This window comes from Chlamydotis macqueenii, chromosome 3, assembly GCF_036417535.1.
Source record: "Chlamydotis macqueenii isolate bChlMac1 chromosome 3, bChlMac1.mat, whole genome shotgun sequence".
NCBI lineage: Eukaryota > Metazoa > Chordata > Aves > Otidiformes > Otididae > Chlamydotis > Chlamydotis macqueenii.
The window spans coordinates 34,366,061-34,392,365 of NC_141558.1; the positions used below are offsets into that span (position 1 = coordinate 34,366,061).

Consider the following 26,305-nt stretch of genomic DNA (forward strand, 5'->3'; position numbering starts at 1 on the left):
TGTAAACCTGTGCTGTGAGATGGCAAGAAATTTTTCTGGCAGCAGGATAACCAAGGGGCAGTGTCGAGACGTTGTGAACCTGATGCTGCCGGGTATGAGAGGACTGGCAAGAAAGGGAGCATTGAATTTGTGTGGGAATCTGTTCTGCAGTGGTTAAACTGGGCACAGGCTCTGTGAGCTGTTGGGGAATAGCCACAGTAGCGATGCTGTGGGCCACGGTGATGGATCGCTGGTGTAGTGCTGTCATTTGTGTGAAACAGGCAGAACAGTGGGGCCCTTCCTAGAAGACCTTGCAGAGAGGCCCTCAGTCAAGCAAACACAACTTGATTTTGAAGTTGATCCTTCAAAAAGTTTCAAAATGACCTGCAGGGGACATTTTTGCCTAGGGGCCGGACTAAATCCAGTCCAGGAAAATCTCAAATTATGTATGATGGAGATATGAAGAGCCCCAGAACTTTTATGTGCTGATCTGCTCCATTTGTATCAAGTGACATCCTAATGTAGCCATAGCCACAAAAGCCCAGGATAAATCTGGCAAATGTGGAAAAAGGAGAGAAGAGGAGAACCTCCTCCTTTACAGCCCAGTGGAATCAGCTGCTGTCTGATTTTGAAGTGGACAAATTTAGCAAGGTGTAGTACGCTACATGGCTAAGTCTTGATGTGGGAATAGGTGCTGCCACGGTCACAAAGCAGCAACTGAAGCAAAGTGTCTGAACTAATCTCTGCTTGCTATTCTGCATGACGTGAAAGAAAACAACCATTTAACCTACCATACAGATCTGATCCACTGTTGTTAGACAGTTATAGCTCTCTCTTTTCAACTTGAATCTTAGGCCGTGTGTTCATCTGTAAGCTTGGCCTACATGTATTTGCAATGTAACAACTATGTTAAATATAAGCATGATTTTATCTTTTAGCAAAATAATTACATCCTCAGTAGCATGACTGGATGCAATCACAGGGTGTATCTTACTTCCATTCTTTAGAGAAATAAAGAATATCAGCATAAATACTTCAATATATTTGGTTTACTTTTTCAGGAGTAAGCTGAGGTCTTGGTTGGATATTATTTCACAGTTTTATGCTAAGGCAAACTCATTTATATCCAGGCAAGTGCAACCAACAAATTTAATGTTCATTAAATTTTACAGTGAGGTGCTGTGCGATGTAGTGCACTTCCCATTGGTTTGTGTGCAGTTATAAGACAAATAGGTACAGGGAAAAAAAAAAAAAGAAAGAAAATGACTTATCCAAACATACATTTAAAATGTTCCTTTTTGAAATATGTGGAATGGCAAACTGATTTATTAGGCATTCACCTAGCAATGAGTGCTACACAGACGTACTACATAGCCATGGGTGTGATACATGTTTAAGGCAGGGAAGAAGCAAATATCTATCAGACTACCTAAGAATAAATGCTAAAACTACAAAATTTTAATTGAAAACCAAAGTTTGATTTCAGGGGTATAAAATGAGCCTTAAAATTGTGCAAAAAATAATGTATTGTAGTTAATAGAAAAGACTGCCAATTGGCATTTACTTTTTCACTGTATCCCATTAAGCTCCTAAAATGATCTTCTGGCACTTACCCTGCCACGTTGTCCACTTATTTCTAGGAAAGATGTAAATAATTAATACTTTAAAAACTAAAATCTAAAGAAATAAAACCTTATACAGTTGAACGCCCTAATATTTACAACCAGCAAGGCAAATAAAATGCATTGACTGCCAAATGGATTATTTCAAGGAGCAAATCTCGAAGCATTAAATATGAAGTTTTCAACTTAAATGTTCAGAAGAAGAGACAAAACCCAGCGATTCACAGTAGGAGGTGGAACAATTGGGGCAGTAACCTGCATTTTATATCTTGTTTTCTACATTAGAGATGGTTCTACAAAACAGGCAGTTTTGTCTCCTCTTTGGTCCGACTGTGTTTCACGATGTGGCAAAAGGAAAACTCACTGCCTGAAGAGTTTTTCTCTAGAAATCAAAGTATTTGAGTTTTTTAATGGATTGAAGCATGGTATTTTATCACCCCTAATTATACTAACACAAGTCTTTCAATCCTCTTTAGATAGTAAGAGATCTTTAAGACAAAAGTAGATCTTTCACTGGTTTTCAGTTGCTTAAAAGCTACCGATATCTATAGCCCAAGGTAGCCCCTACACGGTCTTAGTCTGAGACCACTTCCTGATTACTTCCTTTAAAATGACAGTACTTGTAGAAATTAATCACATCTTTAGTCTTTATTAATAGATTTCTTCCTGAGTATCCCCAAAATATAGGCTAATTATGTGGCTAATGGACTTTCTTTACTTACTTGTTTTAGATTCAAATCCAAATTAGGAAATGTAAAAAATTGACCAGGAACATAAATACACTGAAGATGAAATGCAGCCTTTGCACATGTGAGTTTTACCCTCTGGGCATTTCTGTGAAATACTACAGCTGCTTGCCAGGTGTCAGATCACAGTTTATTATTCTACCTGCATAAACCATTATCAGCAATGAAATAGTGGGTATCACCACGGATCTTTTATGAACAGTGTTACCAGTCTCCTACTCTAAAGTACTACAGTTCATAAAAAAAAAAAAATTAAGATCTAAATAATTTCAAATACACCACAACTGTATTTATGCATTAAACAAACCTTTATTTTGTAAAGCTTAAAAACTTAATGTATTTGCAAAACCGTAAATGTTTATATATTTCTTTAGGAAGCATAAATCAAAAGGGGACAACTTATATATACACTCATACTGAATCAGCTTTATATTAAAATCTAGACAAGGAAAAATATTTTCTACCTTGATAGGGACCTTTTAAATCAACTTCAGAATAAGATTTTACTTATATTTTACTCCTATTTAAAAGCTGAAGTTTATTTCAGGCACGTCTCTGTCACTTTCAAATAGCTGGCGATTTCATCCTGGATGAGCTCAGTGTCATTCTTAACATGGATAGGTTTTGGTTCTCAAGTAATGCCTTGAAAACAGATGACCTGGGTCATTACTACATTAATTCTACTGTGCAGTAAATTGAAATGTAGCACATACTAAACTTTATTCACCTCAGCTGCGTTACTCCCTGAAAGCTGGCATTCTTCTCAACTCACTCTAAAATACGATCTACAGGCACAGCTATGCTATTGGCACACATTGTCTGCCGTAAAAAAAAAAAAAATCCCACTCAAAAAACTTGGTGTACCAGCTGAAGTATAAGATATACCAACAAAATTACTCTTTTGCAAGGATAAGCAGTATTTATTTTGATTACTCTGTATAGCTGTATTAGCAAACTCTTTACAATGCAGATTCACTCCAAGAAAGTTTATACAGGTCCCAGAATATCCTGCTTCTCTACAATGTCAGCATTTGCTGCACAACTCATATCTAGAAGAAAAGCAGCTCCCATGGCTCCCATGAAGATTAAATTGACTACACAGCAGTGTGTTATTACAGCTTCAAAGATGAACTGGCCTACTCATCTCAGTGGGATGCTGCATCAATGCACTTTTTCTGGTGTCCCACAGCATATCTCCTGCAACCAACACCGTTCTCCCTTCCAAAAAGTCATTTCTCCCAGTAGCTTTGCAATTAAAAAATCTGCAGTATTTTAAATATGTGCCAATGACTAAGATGAAAAATAATTCATTATGAAATGTCTAAGAAAAAGAGACCCTGCCTGGGTTGTATCCAGCTTTATACATAATTCATTCAAAAATCATTTTAAGTATAGCTGCCACATAACTCTCTGAATGCTATTTGCAAAGCTACAGCCACCAGTGTAAAATGCACCCTTGGGCGTATGGCAGTGCATGGCATCTCATTTATACAGCCCTGCTAGCCTGGACTAAATATTCTCATCACACCAATCGGACATCTCTGCCAATGCAGTGAAAGCACAAGCTCAGAAACCATGGGGGGCTTGCTGAGAGATCCCTCTCCGTATCTTAGCGTCTGAAACAGTTTTACTATGTACATCACAGTCAGAAAAAAGAACTTCCGAAGCCATATATTCTGTCCCTATAAACAAATACATATATGAGTACTGTCAACCTTAAGAAATTAGAGTTAAAATTCAAACACTTGATTACATTTGCATAGTTGTGAAAATTTATTAGTTACAGTGTAATGAAAGTCAACTTTTTTGGTACAGGCAGAAGTAAAAACATACATTATATAGAAAAAAAAATCACAGCTTTAAAAACTGGCTTACATTGTTTAAAATGAGTAAATCTGGTTGTATTTCAAGGCATTGGACTTCAATACATCATTTTATGCCAAACCATCACACAGTGCAAGACATATTCTGCAACAGTACAAATTCCTTACAGCAGTCTTCAGAGTATTTTGTCTCACAGAATCTCATGGTGGCAAAAAAAAAAAAAATGTGCTGAATATTTTCCCATTTAAACACAAAACATTGCTGAAGTTAAATTTTTCTTTCTTTACATACTCTCTATTACAAAAATATCAAATTGCGAATTTGACAGTGTATTCTACAAATAAATGCTCCATGGACAACAGGAATTGCAACTTGGGACAGTTACTTTACAAAGTGTATTATAAAAATAAATTATATGGCAAACATCAAACAAAATCAAGCACGTGCCTTAGGCTTTGCAAATAAAAGTGAAATTCAGCTGGCAGAAAGACTGCTTCTCTCTCTCCGACTATGTACTTTAAAAATATCAGCAAGGCCCTTCATTCTTAAAGCTCTACCAAGAAAAGATATATATAAAATCTAATGGAAGCAATAAATACTTCCACGAATAATCAGTAGCACAAGTGACCCTGGTGTTGATGGTAGAGAGCTTCTACGGTGGATCCGTCCAACTGGCAAGGAGGGTAGTGGGGAGCGTATGGCGGGGTGGTAACTCATCTAGAGTTCATGCGTAACTGGTGAATGATGACACTCTCTAAAAGAAAAGAGATCAAAACATTTGGTTTTATGAGACCGCAAGTGCATTGCAAGTTACTTTAAAGAAGAACAATTACAACGGCAGTGTGAAGTATTTTTCTTCTAGAAACGTCTCGCAGACTTACTCTCACATCACTGGTTGATAAAAACTGTCCTGACTAACGCTAGAAAGGGAAACTAAATGAGTACCAGCTAGGACTGAGGAGCCCTTGGCTTCCACTTCAATGTCAAGACCATCACTCAGTTGTCTATAGGGAAAAAGAATAGCATAGCTGAATGGATTAAACCACAGGAACACCAGCGTTCCAGTCCCACATCCGAATCAAGTAGAGGAAGACTTGGAGTTGGATCTCTTGTGCCCTATCTGAGCAAATTCATCATAAACCTGCTGGCAATTCTGAAATGGGGATGAGGAAGAGCTATGAGGTCAATTATAATTTTTTATTGAAATGTGGCTTAGGAACCTATGCTGGTTTTATTCAGCAAGTCTGCTTGACTTTTGCTACTGACTTTAATGGGGATAAATTTCAGCCACAGCACGCAGAACTAAGTGTTGGCTTTTGTCTTTGAAAGGCTGGATTTAACTTTGCCCTGTGTGTAATGCAGGAGATCCCTGATCCTGATTAATCTCTGGGCTCTGCTGAAATACTAATGGCATGGTCTTCTGGTCTTCTACCTATATACACTGCTCTTACAGGCAACTTTTAAAATATAAGAATTTAGCTATCAATGATGGTTTTCTGTGAAAAGGTGTGTTTTATGCATTTCAAATAATATAACTGTACCAATGCTAACTAGAAAATACAGTAATACATTTTCAGAAACACTCCTTTTCTTAATTGAAATTATTTGTTTTCTTTCTAAAGATTCCTTCCTCTTTTAATAGCCTAAAGATTTTTCAAAATTTACACGACCCAAGAAATGACACTAATAATACATTTATTCCCTTTTCTGCTTCTATTGACTTCTGCGTTTTTCTGCTTCCTAATATTTGCAAGATGTCTGATTAACTTACATTATGAGGAAAGAAAATAAAAAAGTTTTCCATGTACTCTTAATGCCAGAACATTGCCACTAGATGGCAGATTCCAGTGATGCTTTTCATACATACTGAATCACAAAAGCAGGGCTAAGACAACATTCAAGTACGTATGTTAAGGTAAATTAAATAATAGAATTTCCCAAATAAAAAGTTTTTATTTTCCATATAATTTATCATTAACAAATTATTTTCAACTAGATATATATACCTGTTCTCCCAAATTTGAGCAATAGATGTGAAAGAACCAGAAACTACAGTAAAAATGTACCTTACAACCAGTGCTGTTCTCGAACTTCAAGCTTTTGAGGAATATGATGTAAAAAGCTGCATTTACTTAATAACAGGTTGTAACCTCAGGTGAAATGTCCCATTAACTTCAATGGGAGTCACACAAACTCTATATAAAATATTCACTATGTACAATATATATTAATATGGAGTTTAGATACAAAATTCTGAAAACTAAATGGGTAGCAGAAAAATATAATGCTTCTTGTAAAGGCCAAATCACTGAATGATCAGCAAAACTACAGTAGGTTTCTCAATCAGTCTTCTTCCTACAGACCAAATATAGCAATTATGCAGAACAGAGTAGAAGAAATAATTAAAACATCAAATAATTTCCACTTGTAGTATTCATTTGTTCATTCATTTCTCACACACATGTGTATGTATGCTCTTAGTTTTTCTAATTTTTAAAAATGTAAAATTTTCTAATATATATAAATAAATACATGTATTTATACACACACACACAGAGTAGTTATTAAAAGAGGTGTCCAAACAGTAATTAAACTAAAATTATAGTAGCGTAGATTTTGTCAGAGTTCTGTAGGACCACTCTCTGTAGGAATATGATTGTATCTGTAGGAATATGGTTACATACATTTTTCTAGGGTTATAGAAGTGAACATTTCAAGGGGCTATGGATTCACTTAAACAAAACAATTTATTTTAATGACAGGAAAAGAAAATGATGTTAATGTAAAACTGCTAATTCTGCTTTCAGTCCCACTGATGTAAATCAGAACTTCTCCGGGAAACACATTAACAGCTGGCCTATCAAACGTACCCATTCATATAATGAAGCACATCAACTGACATTTTAACATATGAAATTTAATATCTTCTTACAATATATACAAATAAAACCAGATGATACAAAACTGTATGTCCCACAGACAACGCACGCCCAAGCAACAGAAGAGAACCACACATCACTATTTCCATTTTTAAAATCCTATTGAAGAGAGATTTTAAAGTGAAGAACCATTCATACCTGAGTGATTCACACCTGACTCTCAGAGCTGATCGCTCTGCATCTGAGAGTAGTTAACCCTGATTGCATCTTCCAAAAAGCCAAGTAAGAGCAGCACATAGGGTGTACGAAAAGATTCAAAGTGAAGTTATAATCTAGAATGAGAAACTTTGCATAGAGTTTTGCCTGAGAGAGCCCAGGCAAAATTAAGGGAAAGAGGGTAACTCACACTGATGTAGGGGAGAAGAACATTCCCCTAAATGAAAACAAGTTTGAAAGATGAGCTCACAGAAACTCCTGCCAGCAAACTAAGAGTTTCAAACCGACTCAATGAAATTGGCCACTGATGTGTGATAGGAACATATAATTGGTCTGAAAATTGTCCTGACTGTTGCAGCTTATGCCAAGCATCTGAAACGCAGCAGGACAGTAGCTTACTCTCTTTAAAGACATGCTCTCCCACATCTGACCAGAATTACCAAATATTCATGTAAATATTGAGCATGTTTTAGAACATGTGTCGCATATTTCAGGCAGTAACATATGGTTTGGCATCCAATTGGCATGAGTCAACATATTAACGTGACTTTAGAGATTACTCACATGATGCTAATTACTATGTGCTGTAAGTAGTTTGAAGTTTAAATACATGCGTACTCTATGGGCATATTCAGAAGAGTCACAAAGTGTTATTTGTTTTTTGAAAAATCACACTAATGGGTGTCACAAAAGGAAAAAAAAAAGTGGGCAAAACAAATAAATAAAAATTGTGGGTTTCTTCTATTATTTACTTAGTGTGTTCACTGATCTGAGATAAATCCCCCAGGCATTAGGGATGAAGTTCTGTGCTCCCTCATTTTCAGTCATACATACTCAAATCTATTGCTTTGCTAATGACTACATCAGCAATACTCATATGTAACAGTAATTCACGTGACAGGATCTAATCTACAGAATACAGTGGACAATTTTTAGGAGCTAGATTTAAAAGCACAGAGATCATCTGGAGAAATGAGGGTGCACCTTCTCAGTCCATGTATGCTGTTGATGAATGGGTTGGCCCTTTCCCTGCTGTTCTGCCTCTGCACCTTACTGCTGTCCTAAGCCGTATGTTCCCACTACTGGCCTGAGTTATCAAGACTGCTTATACGGCCACGCAGTCACCCAGAACAGGACATCTCTCCAGCTGACATTCAATCCTACCAAAAATACAAAGATTGGTTCTCAGCCAGCTCAGTTCCTGATGAAGCACTGGAACTATCATTATTACTCTGAGTTGAGTGCATTTTGCTACTGAAATTGTTCCACTTCATTAAAAAAAAAAAATCAATACAGAGAAAAAGGTAAGAAAGAGAAAGGATGAGGATGAGTCATTCTAGATGATCACGTGGGCAGAGGAAGGCTTGGTTTCCACGTTGTAACCCACTAATGTAGAATACACAAAAAGCCCTGTAAATAAAACCCCTAATATTTTCCTATTGGATTGGTGTCTCAGAGTTTGGTTCTCTGGTGCCCAGTAAAATCTGAGGTCTGAACAAAGCTTGTCCTTGTGGTATTTCTGACATCGCTCTCTTGTGCTCATTCTTTGATGGTGAATGAAAGTGAACTCATGCTACATTCTTCCCCACAGTAGGGCACTGCTAAGGTCTTGCTCCTCTTCTTTGTTGCCCTTTTCATTAAACTGGAAGAACTTCTTATTCTGGAGACGCCTATTGCTTTGTCAGCTTTGGTTGAAATTGGTTGATGTGTTCAATGTTATTCATCAATGAAGGACAGACGGAGGGATGGATGAGCACAGACACTTCATCTTATAAGTGTTTTTTTCACTAAAGACCAGGCTCAAAGGCAGGCTTTGGAACAGGGACCAGAATCCAGGGGGTCTCCTTCCTCCTAGTTCAATATCCTGACCACTGAACCACTCCCTTGTTTCTGCTTAATGAATACTGAAGCCCTCCATGCAGAACAGCACAGCCTTTACAGGAGGGAATGAGAATGCCACCTTCTTCCCCCTCAAGTGTCTGTCAGTGCTACCAGTGAACTTGGCAGAAGGTGATGTGGGTTTGAGTCTCCTGAAGTACTGGTGAGAAAGAGGGACCCATCTCTTACCTTTGAAGAAAGATTTCAGTCAGAAGCTTTTTGGAATAAGCAGCACTACCCGCACATTTGTGTGGTACTTGATCTACTGGGAGGCATCATGATTCCACAGTCACTTTAAAACAGCCAGTGGTTTCCTACGCCTGCCTTCTTTCATTTTCTGACCTGAGAGCCTGGACTATGTTAAAGCTAGCCTTTATGTTTTTTGCCAGATTCCTTTTAGTTCAGATTAGTTCCCCAGTTAAGTTCAAACACTCAAACCAGCTCAAAGGACAACTACAAGGAAGTGCATACTTTCTTGGCTGGAGGTGACAGAGACAGGACTACAGCTTTTGACTCCAGTGTGGGGTTACATCCTGGCTTTAAGTGAGCATGAAATTGTGGCTTGAGGTAAAGCCCTTACAGGAAATACAAGAATGCCTAGATTATGGATCTCAATTAGGTGCAGAGGCTGCAGTGCTAGTTGAGCCACAACTGAAACACTGACTCGACAAGTGCAGTGGAAGAACTTCAGGAAGATGCTTCTGGGGCTTAGGCACTGTCTTTAGACATGGTTGCCTTCTGGAGCTGACCTACGGAATGCAGAATCTTACTGTAGTCACTAACATAATTGTCTTCAGATTCAGAGGAAATTGCCATTAATTCAAATACAATAGAGCTACACATCAACTTTTAAGACTTCTGAACCATAGGCTTTCTTTTTTCTTCATCTTACCCTTCTTCTACTTTTAAGAAAGAAGAATCTCAGGTCAATTGAAACAGGTGTTGAAAATGATAAGTACAACTCAATACCTATTTTTAGCTAATGGTTAAACCAGTTGCCCGATTCCAACTCTTTGGGCTTCTGCTACAGAGCAAAAGTTCCGTTTTGTTGTGCTGCCCCTCGGAAAAAATAACAGGATGCTTAGTCTGACCTGTCTGGAATTTCTCGAGTCTGTCTCATTAAATCCTACTGATTGTACAAGAGTAATCCCCAACTTGTGCCTGCAGTTCTGGTTCAGTTGTGCTCATTTATGTGTCCTGGAATTCAGGTAAGGCTGGTTTGTTTCTTCAGGTGAATTAGTTTCTTAGATCTCAAGCAAAACAAATACAATTTTCAACCACAGGCGCACATAGAATATTGCCTTGTGTACAGTAACAGTTAACTAAGGAACTAAGTTTCTTTGAAACAAGGATCTGAAAAGGAAGGCTTAAGGCAGCTGTAGTTCATTACTGTATCAAGCCACATTAGCTTGGGGCTTGCAATGTTATTTAAATGTCTGTTTTGACCTGAAGACTTGCTTCACTGCCAGTATTTAGAGTGAATAGCCAGCTAACAGCTCTTAATAATGTGTTTTCTTCAAACATCTGCTAAAAAAAGTCTATGTTTCAGTAAGAACAGTAAGATCTCAGCAACAATTTATTGACAGTTTGAGGCTTTTAAGTGATAACAATTAGTTGAGAGGATCTGATGTATTTCTGGCATAGTAATTCACATTGCTTACTAATTCCAGTTTCCAAGTTTTAGCTGAAATACTGGGAACGGAGTGTTATGAAAAATGCTACTAATACGAATGCAATTTTCAGATGTTGTAAAAACCAGAACCTTAAAATTAGCAGGTATTGCAGGTACTACATGTGTGAAAATTGAAACCTACTTCTTTTCTTACGCGGCAGCAGCTTTTACACCACAGACAAAATGTCCTTCATGTGAATAATAAAATGCCAGCTTTGCGCTGGGATAATGGCCGTATCTGGATCTTAAACTGGAGAGCAAAGCAACGTGCAGACTGAAGACTAAACATTGCTTGGACTGAATATAATTTTGCTGACCTTCTGTGGCAGATCGTTCCATCAAATCTCTTCTCCCAGACAGAACACCATTTAATATTTCACCCACTGGTGCATTTTCTTTTCTGTGAATTGTATTTATTATTTATTGGTGGTCTTCCTGCCTTGCCTTCTGAAAGCTATTCCTAACCACTGGGTCCTTTACAGCTTGCTGTGATGGCCGAGGTATTATACAAGCTTTGAAACCCTCATTTATCAGTCTACTTGGCTCCATTTCTTTTGGTTATGACTTTCTTCTGTGGAAATTGATCACTTAATGGAAATGTCCTTTAATAACTTATTAAATAAACAATCACAGCAATCAGTGGCATCCACACCATTTCCATGCTGGAACAATTCCTTAAAACATGCTTAAAAATGCAAACATATAAATGAGGAAATCACAAAGAAGGAAGGAAAAACGATGAATCTCCATGGTATTGTGAGACGGTCTGTATTTAAGACAAAATATTTCAAACAACTGAGAATTGAGAGTAACTTCCATACCAAACCTTATCTCTTCCGCTGTCCGTACCTGAGCTGTGCCTTTAGATAGCAATTGCTGCCACCAGCAGTCTGTGCTGACTTCCCCTCGAAGATACAAGGATGCTTGGCAACTAAGGTTTAAATGTGGCACAAGATCATCCAACCAGGAAAACTGAAAACCTAGTGAAGTCAATGGAGTGACTTGCTTCATAGCCTTTAGTGGCCTTTGGAGCAGGCACAAATGGACAGCAATGATTTTACCTCAATCAATGTTTCTCAAGCTTTTTCTAAAGACTAAACACCTTTTGGTTCACTTGCCTTCATCTGACCTCTGAGCTGGCAGTAACCCAGTGTGTGTAAGTCAAGGACCTGGCTGTAACTACTCTCTCCAAGCCTTACCCCCCTTTGTAAGAAATAAGCTGCTGCCTACTACTGCTGCTGCCTAACATTGCAGAACCTCCCTACCCCCTTGAATTTTGTAACCCCCTTGAGAAAGCAGCTCCACTGAGAAACGCTGATTTGGATGGGAGACTCCTAGAGAGAAGGCACCCATCCTTTCTCTCTTCTCCTCCCTCTCGCACCTGAGGTACTAGTTTTCACTAGAATAGGACCTCAGGTGCACTGTCTCCTGGCATTGCTTCCCTAGACAACATGACATCTCGAAAAATGTGCTCACAGGCAGGATGGAAAGTGTCCCATGCATTAGTGAAGGTGGAAAGTGATCCGTTAAGGTGGAAGACAATGTAGAAGTGACCAAACTTCCTTCAGTCAGTTAAAAAGTGACCAAGTCTATCATTAAGAAATCATGGGCTAGATTAATAACCTGGTGCAGCTGCCCCATCCTTACTTCACAGACTGAAAATCTTCCTGGTGTACAACTGCCTTTTTGATGGGTTTTTTTTTTTTAAACTTCAGTAAGAAAACAAAAGGATGTTGTTACTGAAGTAGTCAGTGCACACACTTATTAGTTTGTGGTAAGTGACAGCTGCAGGACTCCATTAGTACAGGCAGATGTGAGCAACTACACACACAGGGGGATGACTTCCATGGGAGCAGTAAAACCTGCAGAACATACCCCCTGAGCCACCGCCATCAGCCCTGACCCCCGCCCAGGGAGGCAGAGCTGCTGGCTGAAGATTTCTTCAGTTCTATTTTCATAGACTGAGTCTCGGCACGAGGCTCGAATTTTGTCACATTTCCTGCTCCTGGGGCTGCCACTACTGGCTTTCCTGCTTTCATACCTTTTGACACAGGAATGCGGGTAGGTGCAGGTCTCGGGGATGACCCATCCTGTCCTGTCTGCAAAAGAGAGAGACAAATTACATGAACAGAGGACTTTTTCTTCTCGTACATGCTCATCTTGTACTTTCTATTGGTTCTTCATTTGCTTCTCAAGCAACAATGTCCCAAATCACATCTGTTAGCAAATTAATGTTCACAGTAGGAACCTGGCTGTAGCACATCCTGCTAGAGTAGGACCAAAGGTACAGCTGAGATCAAACAAATCTCTCAGAGCTGAGATCCGGTGTTTTGGATCAAGATGTCATAGGTATGGGAATCCCTGCAAAACTCTGGTTCCACAGCACAACACAGTGCAGGATGGCCTTAGAGGCAACCAAAACACTGGCTTAGCTGTCAGACAGGTACAATATTAGTATCTTACACGGACTAGCATGGGCATGCACACTTAACCTCAAGTTTGAGGACTTCAGAACAAAAAAAAATAAAAATTGCATAAGTGGTTGAGGACCCAAGCATGAGGCTGTCAGATCCAACACGGCTCCTACCAGGGACCTGTGACCTTCTGAAGCACCAGCTGGACGCCTGACGGGCTATCCTGTAGCTTTGAAAATGGCAATAAGTACATATGTTTAGGCAACTGAATCCCACTGTGTAAGCAAACAAGGAGCACTTGGATAGGACAAAAAAACTCAGAAGGGCCAACTGGTATTCTCCACCTCCATTGAGGTGCACATACTCTGCAAGGCCAAAACTGGAAGCTACCCGTTATGGACCATGACTTAAAGAAACCGTAACAATTCTGAAAGGAAAACGTGTATTATCTTCTGCAGTGTGCAACACAGACACAAATGTTAACGCTGACAACTTCAGTGTCTCAGCTGAATTTCATATGTGACTTTTTTCTGTTCAGATATGGACAAAGACTTTGATCTCACAAAAGAGAACACTTTTCACAAGGTTCTGGAATCCTAGCTAGACCCATCTGCTAAATGACTAAATTCTGCAACTTACAACAGGTCAGCAAAATAAAACTAAACTGCTGAAATAGCTTGGATTAGGGGATCGCGTTGATTGCAACATGTATTCACACATTTACTTAAAAATGCTCTCAAAAAATGCATTTTTCTCTCCCAAAGGAGTTCCAGCCAGTAGCATCAGACCCTTCTGTCTGCATCCTGAATATTCAAAGGAAAACTATTCCTTAATCTTCTAAGAACGGTTCAAAACTCCATGTGTACACACACACAAAAAAATCACAATTGGAAAACTTGAATGCTGTCTGCCTGGCAGGAAGGAAGCCATGTTCAATAACTAGAAGCAACATTTACAATAGGGTCTAAAGGCTAATATGGAACTCACATGTAGATGTCAAAACAAGTTAGGCCCACACAATTCTGTAGGGCAAAACATGCAAATGCATTCCATCAGCCTTGGAAAATATGTCAACATCCCAGGGAACCCAAATGACAAACATCTTGTAGTCCCTGAAAGAGCTCCACAGTGTGTAAACATGAGGCAATCAAATGAAGTAGCTGGAATCCCAGGCATTTCTTCAGCTTTATTCACATGTAAATTATTAACTAAGGATTTGGGCGCTTTCAAGTTACTCATTTCAAGCCTAAATCACTCAAAAGCACTTTGAAAAGAGCTCTAACTTGCTTTAAATTTCTTAGTTGCCTTCCTTTCAGCACACTAACATGTTTACCATATGGAAGCTAACGCTTGCTTTGCATGCAGCTGCAACAGCATTTAGTGTTTGCTAAGTGAAATGGCACAAAGGTGACTCTTCGGCAAGCAGTCCCCTTGGACGAGTGCGACAGGGTGAGCAAGCAGAGAGGACACTCCGTATGTGTCTGTAGTGTCTGCGGCAGAGAACCCACAGGACTCCCTGTCTCTTGGTCATTCCTTCCAAGAACCAAGCTCTGAGCAATTCCCTCCAGCCCTGTTTTCTGGTTGATACAGGAATGCGGCTCCAACCAGAAACCAACTTTCACCCAGCCAGCATGGAGCGCCCAAGACGTGGCCCCGCAGGACGCGTAGTGATGCTGGCTGGCTCTGAACGGGCCGTGCACAGTGCTGGAACAGCACACGGGGCCAGAGCGTGGTTAGCAGATACATTACCAGGAGTGAGACAAATCGATGCAGCCGCTAAGCTGGTTAGGTCGATAACCAGCACTCACTGGAGACACTCAGGTTTATGACAAATCCCGCTTAATGCATTTTATTGACACACACACAGAGTGCTTTCATGCACACATTTACTTTTGGAATATTTTTGTAACAAAGGTGCTTTTTCAGCACTTGTTCTCGATCAGATCAGGGACCAGCTTGACCTGAACAGAAATGTTTCAGTTCAGTGGTTAACACAGGTATCTCATGCACTTTGAGATGCCCTGGGCTATTCAAGCTACCTGCACAGGGCTGGTAAATAAGACAGAGGACCCAAGGAGACCTGCAGCCTCTGATAAAGCAGCTGGAAATCAAGCAGGCTGCTTGACAGCACTTAAAATGACACTGAAGAAGTATGTGTAGGCAATTGAATACTGAAAGGGTGGGACTGGAGATCTAGTCAGTGGAGCCCAGCGGGCAATTCAGCTCACACTGAAGCTAGCAGCATCTCAGCTGAATCACACTCCAGGCTCCACCGAGCCAGCACACAGGGCTCAGTGCTGCTTTGTCTAGTTGGAGATGTCCCAGTTCCTTGCAGGGAGGTTGAACTAGATGGCCTTTAAAGGTCCCTTCCAACCAAAACCATTCTATGATTCTATGATAAGGGGACTGATGACTGGGGATTGACTCAGTTGCCCACACCGAGGCATCCTGTGCCATCTGAGGTATCCCATCATCTTCCACTGCAGGAAGGTACAGGTCTGTGTCACACCTCCCAGCCTCATGCACGCATCTCAGCTGCATGTAGATAGCACTATGCACCTCTGTATGAGCAAGTGAGCTCACTCCTGGATCTCTAGTACCTCTAACAGAAGCTTCGAGTATTTATGGGACACCTGCAAAGAGCTAAAACATAGAATCATAGAATGGTTTGGTTTGGAAGGGAACTTTAAAGGTCATCTAGTCCAACACCCCTGCAAGGAGCAGGGACATCTTCAACTAGATCTGTTGCTCAGAGCCTCATCTAAATAAGCCTCTAAATGTAGATGCTGATCTCAAAATAAACACTGCCCAAATGAAAGTAGCCTTATAGCAGCTTTGACGTGTGCTCAGCTAGCTCTGGCATCCAACAGCCTTTCAGCTGTGCCCTGCTGCCTTGGTCACAGGACACTCTGCATGGCTGGTGCCCTGCTGCTACGCTGGCTCTGCTGCAGCCGGGATTCCCTCTGCTCCCTGCAGACTTCCATGTTGCTGGATTCACTGCGTACCCTGGCAGCATAAACAGCCTGCACTGGATGCCAGGCTTGTCGGAGACGGGGAGCACAGGGATGAAGTGATTATAGGACTAACACCTATCCTGGTAGCCAGAGAAGATCCAAATTCAACAGCAATCCTACAGCCAAATGGAAGGCCTAAATCAAAAAACAGGATATAGGCTCCACAGTTGTTTTTTTCCCCAAATAATATTTGTTTTTATTCTGTGCGTTTTTTACTGTAAAACTACATGAACTGTCCTGGGAACAGGGACTTGAGCTAATGTGCTAAGGGAAGACTAACAGGCTACAGTTTCAGGCTTATTTTAGTCTGCATATCCTCTTGTTCTCATAGTCTTGGATTTTTGGTTGTGCTGTGATCCAGCTATAATAATAAAAAAAATTATTTACAAGGTCTGCTAGGGTAGTCCAAGTATTTTCCTGGGAGTGAGTTTGACTCTAATCAAGCTAAGGAGGACCAAACTCCATTTTTTCCACTTCTATAGTCATTACCCAAATCCATAGGTTATTGTATAAAAGGCGGTTAACCAGCTTAGGTTTGGTTCTTTTTTTCTTTAATCAAAGTGGCAACGGTCCTGTTAAATGCTGAATTCAGTCCAACTGGTCAAATAGTTCCATCACCTCAGCTTCTGCCCTGGAGATCCCTGTGGGACTGGACCTCACTGAGTGGCAATGCTGGTGTGACAAGGCCAGCACTCAGCTGGCCAGCCCCGGGCTTATGCAGCAGGCAGAACATAAATGCCTCCAAAACGTTTGGGTCCAGTGAGTTCAGGTGCTAGTGGAGACACGGTCGCTAACTGGTGCCTTTTTTAGTTGATCATTTTGGCTAAGTGTTCAAAAATTTCCCAAGTTCTCCTTCAGGTGCCTGTGTCTTTAGATCAGGGCCTCATTTTCTCTAAAATCAAAACTACTGCAGGCTCAGAAGACGACTTGGAATATAAATCTCTAGCTACTCTACAATGTATACCATTAGTGTAAATCAACACAATCATAACACCCCTTAATCCATGGGATTCATGGGATTAAAAAATCACGATGGATGAAACCACAGTCTCTGGTTCTGCGCTCACATATGCAGGGAGACACCACAGCTCAGGCCGAACCTTTAAAAGTATCATGTGTACACCGTAAAATTAACTTCATCTGCAGTACTGAAGATAATGCTACAAATTCAAATTGGAAGAAGAGTTAAATGTTTTCAAATACAAAAGCAGAAACTGCAGATTTGTTATAGCAACAGATGAGAGCTAAGAATTTCAGAATTATTTTTCCCCTTGTAGCTTGACACTGCCTTAGTACATTGTACAAAGTGTCTTGTATGGGGAGAATTAAACAGAAAATTAAAAGCAGTAAGCTAAGAAAGCAGTTTTGTATCAGTTTGTCTTCATGGATTTTATGAACTTAAACCCTCAAAATTCTATCAATATCGGTTTCTTCTAGGATTACTGAGTAAATGATCACAACTTATTTTTTCTGAGTAGGGGTATCGAAATGTGTTTGTAAAGTAGTCATTTGCAGAATAGATGGCGAATATACAACTTGTTTGTTTTTTTTTTCCAGGAGATTAAGGCACATTTGGGCTTGTTGGAAGTTCCCTGCTTATCTGACTAGGGAACTTAAAAAACAAAGGGAAGCATAAGATAAGGTAAATCTTACGGTTGAACTGTTTTCCTTACATTCCAAATGAGGGAGGATGAAGTGAAGAAAGAAACCACTCTTTAGCCAGATGAAAATAAAACAAAAAACTTTCGTCTGCCACGGTTCAGTGCATCATCACAGTAGAGACAGACATCTAGTAAAAAAGTGAGGAACTCTTAAAAAAAAAGCTTTCCAAGCTTCTGAGAGACAAAGGAGTTTGTAAATTAATTAATTCAAGACTTTTAAAATGAGCAGTTGCCTCTAATATGTAGGAAAATACTGTACCGTAAAGTATCTACAGTACATTATATTTGTGAGAGAGCGTGCATGTGCAGTCCCAAATAAATCCGTATGACAAACGCAAGTTTTCTTAAGTCAGGGGACTTAAATGGGAATGGCAGCCTCTCTCCAAAGTGTGGAAGAGTATCTTAAATACACTTTGACATTTCAGCTTGGAAAGAAATGCCTGAAGAGGCGTGTTGTAGGGGTCTGCAGACTCCTGAGCGGTACGGACAAACAAACAGGGGATGACTATTCAGTATTTGTCAAGATACAAGAAAGAGGCTGTAACCAATGAAGGTATTGCATAAAAGGTATCAAACAAAAGAGCATTTTTCCCAGAGCCCACAACCGAACTCACTGCCCCCTGATGTTGTGGAAACAACAGTATAAATGAGTTCAAAAAGCAATTAGAAGAATAAATAGAAGAAAACTCGGCCACGGTCTATTAAACACAAAGATGTGGCTACAGGCCGTGGTTCAGAAAGAAATACCCACCTACTGCCAGAAACTGGGAACAGACGCCGAGGGAAACATTACTGCATGTTTACCCACTAAAAATAATCTTCCCCTAAGCATCTGCTACGGGCTCTGTCTAGCTAAATAAGCTTTTGGACTAATACAGCACTGCTGCTTTTGTATTTTGGTTAAATTCTTCTTTCCCAGGGTATTTCCAGCTAAAACAATGCAAAACCATGTCCAATAGTAAACCCTCGGGGAGGACTATCAATAAATATTGTCCAATGTTTTTAGAGGCAGAGGTGAGAGACTGATTTTGGTAAGGCTTTGTCTGAAAAAGAAACTGGGGAGCCACCACAGAGGCACAGAGAGAAAGCAGCAGAAATCTATTAGAAGAAGCACTCTTGTAACATGACCCTAATAAAAGCTGAGAATTTCAGAGGAACAGAAAGAGCTTTAGTATTTACTGGCCAAAAGAGACCTGGAGCTGTAAGCCATGATAGCATGTCTGGCTATTTATTTATTTGGAGTTCAGTATTGTAGCAGGTATTAATTGAATTACAAATATAATGGGATTATACCAACGAAATACCAATCTGCATGATCCAACTCTAAAGACCCACCAGTCGGGCCAAAAATAATTTTGAGTATTTTCAGAAGTCAGAAATTGCACTCACCAAAGATAAAAATACAGTTTCCTGTTGTGTCTTCTCCATAATTCTTTGTCCCTCTCTGTCTCTCACTTGCAATTTTACAGGATTGCCATTACTAAAATGGCATTTACTTTAAAGGAGCTTTGCAGGGACTTCCTTTGAAAGTTACTCCTTTGGGAGATAATGCCAAAAGTATACCAATGTCAAACACTAGTACAAAAATACTCAAATCAGGCAAATTCTAATTTTATAGTTAAGCTCATATCTGAAACAGATGTAGGGAAGTCAAGAGTTTCTCCTCACCCACCCATTCTTTCTGATGCCTCAAATTCAAACTCTGGTTTCCCTTCTCCTCACCATGAAGGCTACACCATGAGACTACACTGCTTACCACTGATTGTGTTCCTCGGGTGGAAGATGTTGTAACAGGGGTTATAGTGATAGTACTTGTCACCTTGTTTGGTGCAGGTCGTGAGGACAGGTTGTTCCGGGGCGATCGAAGGACAGTACCGGTCACAACTTCTTTCTCTGCTGCTATGTTCACCGGTCTGACTGTTATTACAGGGCTCACACCATCAGGTGCAGCACTGGGAGAGCGTTTAAACTGGGAACCTAAGTGGATGTGGATTTTGTTGTCTTCTGTTGTAATAATGTTTGCGTTAGCGTTGTACTTGCGGATTGGAGTTGGGACGGTTTGTTTTTCCGGTGTTACTTTGAAGACAGCCCTTCCCATGGTCATATCCTGTGACTGTGGAGAGACAGAGATTTCTGTCGGTGCTGCAGATGTTGATACCGTCATAATCTGAATTGGCGATACAGGTCTGTCAGCGAAGGGAGCTCTCCCTCCCTCTGGGGACTTTTCTCTGGAGAATGTTGTTATAGTGACTGGAGACATAGAACGATCTGGCCCCATGGGACTTTCGCTGCCTTTCCCTTTTTGGGGCATAACGTTCGGAGAGGGAATGATGGTTATTCGTGGCTTCTGATTTCCCAAAGTAGGAATGACAGTGGTACTTGAAAAAAATTCCTCTGAGGTTGGACTGGTTATCTCCAAAGTAGCTGTGCTGTTCTCGTGGTCTGGTGTCACTCGAATATGAAGAGGTTGACCCTGTTTTGGTGAAAGGACAACCTCCCCAGAATGTGCTGGACTGCCATGGGTTCGGGCTCCTTTATCAGGAGTTGCCTGAGCCCCAGTTTCCCTCTTTCTCATCCATGGTATCCAAGATTTCCTCATTGCAAGTTCATTTGCTGCTGGAGGATATCTCTCGAGCACTGAAGAACGCTCCATGGGCTTTTTCAGACCTACCTGTCGCAGATTACTCATAATGTGATTCTCCTCCTGGAAGGATTTCCTTATAAACACTGCTGGAGTTTCCTCTTCTGCTGCTTCACTGCTTACAGCATCTGTTTGCACACCAGTGGATGTCACAGGAACATCGACCATTCTTCGTCCATTTATGCTGGGCCTCAGAGCACGGCTGTAACGCTTAGAAAGCTCCAGCTCTCTTGTTAGGTTCAGAACTTCTTGCCCCATGCTTTTGTTTTTATTTTCTTCTTCCATAAACCTTTGCTGCAAAACAGAATAATCAACTTGGAGCTGAGAAAGCTGGTCTTCTTTGTTCATCAACTCATGGATTTTTTCTTTAAGAGCTTGAACTTCTGCTTTCAAATCTCTGCTTTTGGCCTCTTCCAGACGAAACCTGTGCCTCAGCTCTGCCTCCTGGCTTACTGCTTCACCTTTTTCTATTGCTTTGGTTTTGGCAATCTGGAGCTTCATCTCCTCCAGCTGTTGAGAAAGTAAGTTAGCTTTATCCTGCTCAGTCCTGAATTTCTGCTCTAGTTGATCATATTCATCTTCTGTCTTCATCAAATCTCCTTCAACCACTTCCAATTGTTTGAGACGTTTTTTCAGTCTTTCAATTTCAACAGTAAGTTCTTTAATCTTGTTGTCCTGATGACAACCATGCTCTGGTCCTTTCCTGGTTCGACCTCTTGTAATTTCTCTTTCTACTTCCTCCATACCATCAATTCTTTTCTTTAACACATCAACTCTACAGCTTAGTTCAGAGGATCTTTCTTCTTCACTTCTCAGTTTGCCAATTAACTCATCCCTTTCCTTTGTCAAAGTAGACACTTTTTCCTCCATTTCAGATTTCAATTTCAAAAATTTCTTACTTTCTTCTATCAGTTTCTCTGTTACATCCATAACCTTCCCTTGTTCAACTTTAAAATTCTTGTTTAGACCCTCAACCTTTTTTTCCTCCTGTTTTATTTTTTCCATCATATTTTTTCGTTCATCAACCAGCATTACAGTAAATGACTTCAGCTTCGTAAGGTCATCTTTTAAGCTTATTTCAGCCTTTTCCAACTTGCTTTCTGATGCCTCAAGGTCTTTCACTCGAGTCTTCACCACTTCCAACTCATTTATCAAATCCTTAGTCAAATTCTTTTCTTTCTCCAAGTTTAAGTGTAGCTGGGTGCATTCAGACTTACTTTTACTGAAAGCATCTTCCAGCTTCTCTAGTTCTGACATTCGTTTCTGCAATTTTTCGACTTCAAGTTTCAACTCTTTGCTATGGTGCTCTTCCTCTTGCAATTTATTTTTCAGCTCTTTACACTGGGATTCAGTTTTCGTGATCTCTTCATCTTTCCCCTCCATTTCAAGCACACGCTTGCGGAGGTTTTCCACTTCTGCCATTAAGCTAGAGTTCCCACATTCCCCTTTCGCTATTTTATCTCTTAGTTCTTGAAGTTCCTCCTCAGCTTTTTGAAGATTTTTGTTAGTTTCTTCTAGCTCCTCTATTCTGCGAGTCAACCCAACTAGCTTAAGCCTTAGCTGTCTATTATGTGACTCTTGATTAGCCAGTTTAGCAGTCATCTCCTCATGTTCTTGAGAAAATGATGATGTTTTGTGTTCAAGTTCTGCCTCTAACTTCATCAGTTTTTGTCCATCTTCTTTTGTTTTTGCACTAATAATTTTAAGCTTTTCTTCTTCTTCCTTTAGTTTTTGATTTAAGTCCTGTATTTTCTGGCTTTGCTGACCAAGTTGTTCAATATGCATTTGTCTTTCATCCACCAGCATGAGTGCAAATGATTTGAGCTTGACTAGTTCTTCTCTTAGTTTATTGAGTCTCTTTGTATGTTCCTTCTCCTTCCGGGCTTGATAGATCTTCTCCTGCTCAAGAAGTTTCTTCAACCTGAAACAAGTTAAAAGAGATGCATTAAACGAGAGAGAGAGAGAGAGAGAGAGAGAGAGAGAGAGGTGTATTTTTCCATTTTTAAGTCACCTTCATTTTATCATTTTTTTGTTAATAACCTAGGTAGTCTTTCAAGAAATACCTACTACAGTTACATTCCCGAACCAAATATTGCAAATTACAAAAGTTAACTGAAAAAATATATAAAATCATCTAGAAGTCTGAAAAGCAGTGAAATTTTATACATGTATAGGTAACAAATACTTTGGGTTTTAATTACTTTACATTTATTTCTCTGTTAGGATGACGTTGGTAAAAGTGTAGAATATCCCAACAGCACAGGGATATCTACTCACCAATCCATTTATACCAAACTTGTTTTATAAGGTGGATTCCTCCTTATGTCTTGCAAACACAAAAATGTGTAAAATAAGATTTTAAAATGAAAGCTAATTGCTATCTGCAGCCATACATAAATGGATCAATCCTGGTTATAAATAAACCAGCAGGACAGAGATTACATTAGCACGCGACTGATAACCACCTGGGCCTCACAGGCATAAGAAATTAGCAGGAAGATAAATTTGCCAGCACAGTGACTATTACGTTAAAAGGTTTGTTCTTCCAGGCATATTTCCATTTACAATAGTTGATTTTGTGGACTGCAAGTGTCAGACTAATCAGACCTTTGGCTACAGCTAACCTCAGTTGGAAAATACTCTTCTTTATGTAGTCTGTAAAGCTGTATTTTCAGACAATATAAAAGCTCACGACACACAAATTAAGTGTATCCTCAGAAAGATAATAAAGACCTAAATTTTCCAGCCTTACCCATGCAACATTTCAATGGAGAAATTATCAGTGAGACAGGTATTTTATATCCGTGATTTATATTCAGGATACCCTGATATCAGCACAGGAAGCGCCTACACATATTGTAAGCACAGATTTGTGAGGATGCTGATCCTCAACTGACAAAGAGGTACAGATAACCCAGGGACGCATCCCCTACTAGTGTAAAAGCCTTAAGCAATATGACTTAAAAGACAGAGGTATGCACACTGAATTTACTGTGAAATTACATGTTTTTCAAACCACTGTCAGAGTACCTGCAACTCCCATACTCCCTACCAAGACACGTGTGATGATTCAAATCCACTTGCTTTGCTTACCCTATGTCTGACGCTTTTCAGCTTCTTTTTAACTGAGACATGTGGTGAAGCTGTAATAGCAGAGCAATTTACCTCCTGTTATCTAAGGCGGATACACCCGTATCTTAGCAAAGATGAACTTTTATAAGTATTTTTATCTTAAATGCTGGACTGTAAATGGTAGTGGGTGAAGCAGAGACAATCTATTCCTCTCTGCTGCCCCAGCAATCAAGTGGTGCAAAGACCTCCGGGGCACGATGTTGTACACAAAGGACGTCTCCCGGAGCCCTCACCTGAATCCTAAAATCATAAGAACAGCCATATTAACCTGGTCCTCCAGCAAATGTTAATGTTCCTCAGGTTCCTTAGGGACCAGAACGAACAGGAACTGGAAAGAAAAGCTATAAGAAAAGAGAAGGAAGTCAGAAAGCAGAACACAGGATGCAGTAGGTAGGGAAGGAGAAGGCTGAAGAATGCATTTGAAAACAAGAGTCGGATCGGATGTGGGAGTAAAAGAATAGTAGGAACCAGCGGGAGAGAGAAAAATAAACAAACCTTACAGCCAACCTTGCTGGGTCACACGTTATTCTCAAAAAAAAATCTCTTTAGTTTTGGCAGCTCTTTGGAAAGGACTGAAAAGGCGTGCTGGTGGATGCTTCATTATGGGTCAAGTTAGAATGTCAAAAGGTAGAAAAAGACCTGCTGCCATTCACAAAGCACACACTTTTCACACTGAAGAAGGAACTTTATTAGCATGCAATATATTCCGTGGCTGCTCTATCACACTGCTTCATGTAAAAGTTTCTGCCAAGAACTCTCCCTTGTCTACCCCAGCCTACATTTTTAAAGAAATGGTATGCATCCTTCCACAAAATATTATTTGCCATGACAGAACAGTGTGCCTTAACCTGATGGTGCTCTAAATGACCCATCTTCCAAAGTCATTAACATATCTACAAGAATATGAAACCTTCAAAAGAGAACACTTCCAGCCTCCCTTGTCCCACAGGAAAATTTTAAGCTGACTCCTATATTCTCAAAAACAAAAGAAGATAGGATTTTGTTTTCTTTTTAACAGTCTTGACACTTGAAAGCTTATCTAGAGATGCTCAGAAAACTGCCTATGATTTTGAATTCCTAGGCTGTTCCTAAGGGGCTGTCGTAGTTCAGCCCCGATCGGACCAGACTACGCAGTCTCTCTCTCACTCCCCCCACCTTCTGAGAGAACAGGGAGAGAAAATATAAGGAAAAACGGCTCGAGGTTTGAGATAAGGACAGGGAGAAATCCTTAAAGTTACCGTCACGGGCAAAACAGACTCGACTTGGGGAAAACTATTAATTTATTACTACAAACAGCAGGATAATGAGACAGAGAACAAGATAACCTCCATCCACCCCTCCCTCTTCCCAAGCTTAACATTATCTCTACTACCTTCCCCCCCCGAGCGGCACAGGGGGGAAGAGGGAATGGGGGTTGCAGTCAGTTCATCATATGTTGTTTTACGCCGCTGCTTCATGGTCGGGGGAAGAACTCCTCACATTCCTTCCCTGCTCCATCGTGGGGTCCCTCCCACGGGCCACAGTCCCTCGTGGAACTGCTCCGGCGTGGGTCATCTCTTCCATGGGGTGCAGTCCCTTCAGAACAGCTGTCCCAGCGGGCCCTCCACAGGCCACAGCTGCCTTCAGGCATCCACCTCCCCCGGTACGGGGTCCTTCACGGGCTCCAAGTGGATCTCTGCTCCTCCGTGGATCTCCATGGGCTGCAGGGGGACAACCTGCTCCACCATGGTCGTCACCACAGGCTGCAGGGGAATCTGTTGGTGTTTTGAGTCACTTCTCATCTCCTCTCCACTTCTTGCAGCCGGGCTGGACCGAGTCGGGCCCAGTCGGCTGCCTGGCGAGAGGCCAGAGGGTGAGGCCTGCAAGGCCCATAAGGCCTGCGCCTCCCGCTCTGCGCCTCTGCCCCCGCTCAGCTTCTTCACATCTTCTCTTCTCTCTCTTTTTTTTTCCTGTTTTCCCATTCTTAAATACGTTATCGCAGAGGCGTTATCACGAGACATTCTGCTACCAATCGGCTCGGCCTTGGCCAGCAGTGGGTCCGCCCTAGGCCTGGCCAAGTCCCCTGAACAAAGGGGAGCGACTTCTAGCAGTTTCCTACAGAAGCTACCACCTTAGGCCCCCCCACTAAACAAAACCACAACAGGGGCACGTATGATTTTTGACCCAGCAGTTGCTACAGGTGACACATGCCAGCCAGCCTGCCAAGCAGAGTGCAAAAGAATTCACTGGCCCCACAGGGCCCCGTGGTTAACTGAGAGTCTACTGGGGAATACTGCTGAGAAAGCCACTGAAAAAAAAACCCAAACATCAGTTAAACTGAGACAAAGAAATGCCAGGGATGAGACTCAGCAACAGGAGAAGAAAGCACATTAGCACTGTCACTGCTTGCTGTACCTAACAGGAGAGTTAGCAGTGGGGAATAACTGGCCTGGCCCCTCTGGAAAAAGCAAAAATAAAGCACTGTAACCGTGCCAATACGTGGAGGTGAATTTGCTAACATGTCTGTGGTGAACAATGTAGGAAGCACCATGCAGCATTTTATCTTGCCTCAGCTTTTACACAGTGAAACTAGACTGCCTAAGATTTGACACATGAACTTTCGCAGAAGACATCTGACAATACTTCTG

The 26,305-nt window shown here is 40.7% G+C and overlaps 1 protein-coding gene across 4 annotated transcripts in view; it reads right to left on the reverse strand.

The window, feature by feature from the left end:
- Positions 1 to 2,632: 2,632 nt before the first annotated feature.
- The window catches only part of FILIP1 (filamin A interacting protein 1), a 111,326-nt gene continuing 87,653 nt past the window's right edge, over positions 2,633 to 26,305 (reverse strand). For 2 of the 4 annotated variants that reach the window (XM_086744708.1, XM_086744706.1), the window contains 3 exons: positions 19,662 to 22,467; positions 12,692 to 12,915; positions 2,633 to 4,925 (listed from right to left, as the gene is read on the reverse strand). In XM_086744708.1, coding sequence (XP_086600834.1) covers positions 12,709 to 12,915; positions 19,662 to 22,467 — 3,013 coding nt within the window. In that variant the 3' untranslated portion in view covers positions 2,633 to 4,925; positions 12,692 to 12,708. The remainder of the gene's footprint in view (positions 4,926 to 12,691; positions 12,916 to 19,661; positions 22,468 to 26,305) is intronic. The other 2 variants (XM_086744709.1, XM_086744710.1) reach the window with 2 other exon arrangements.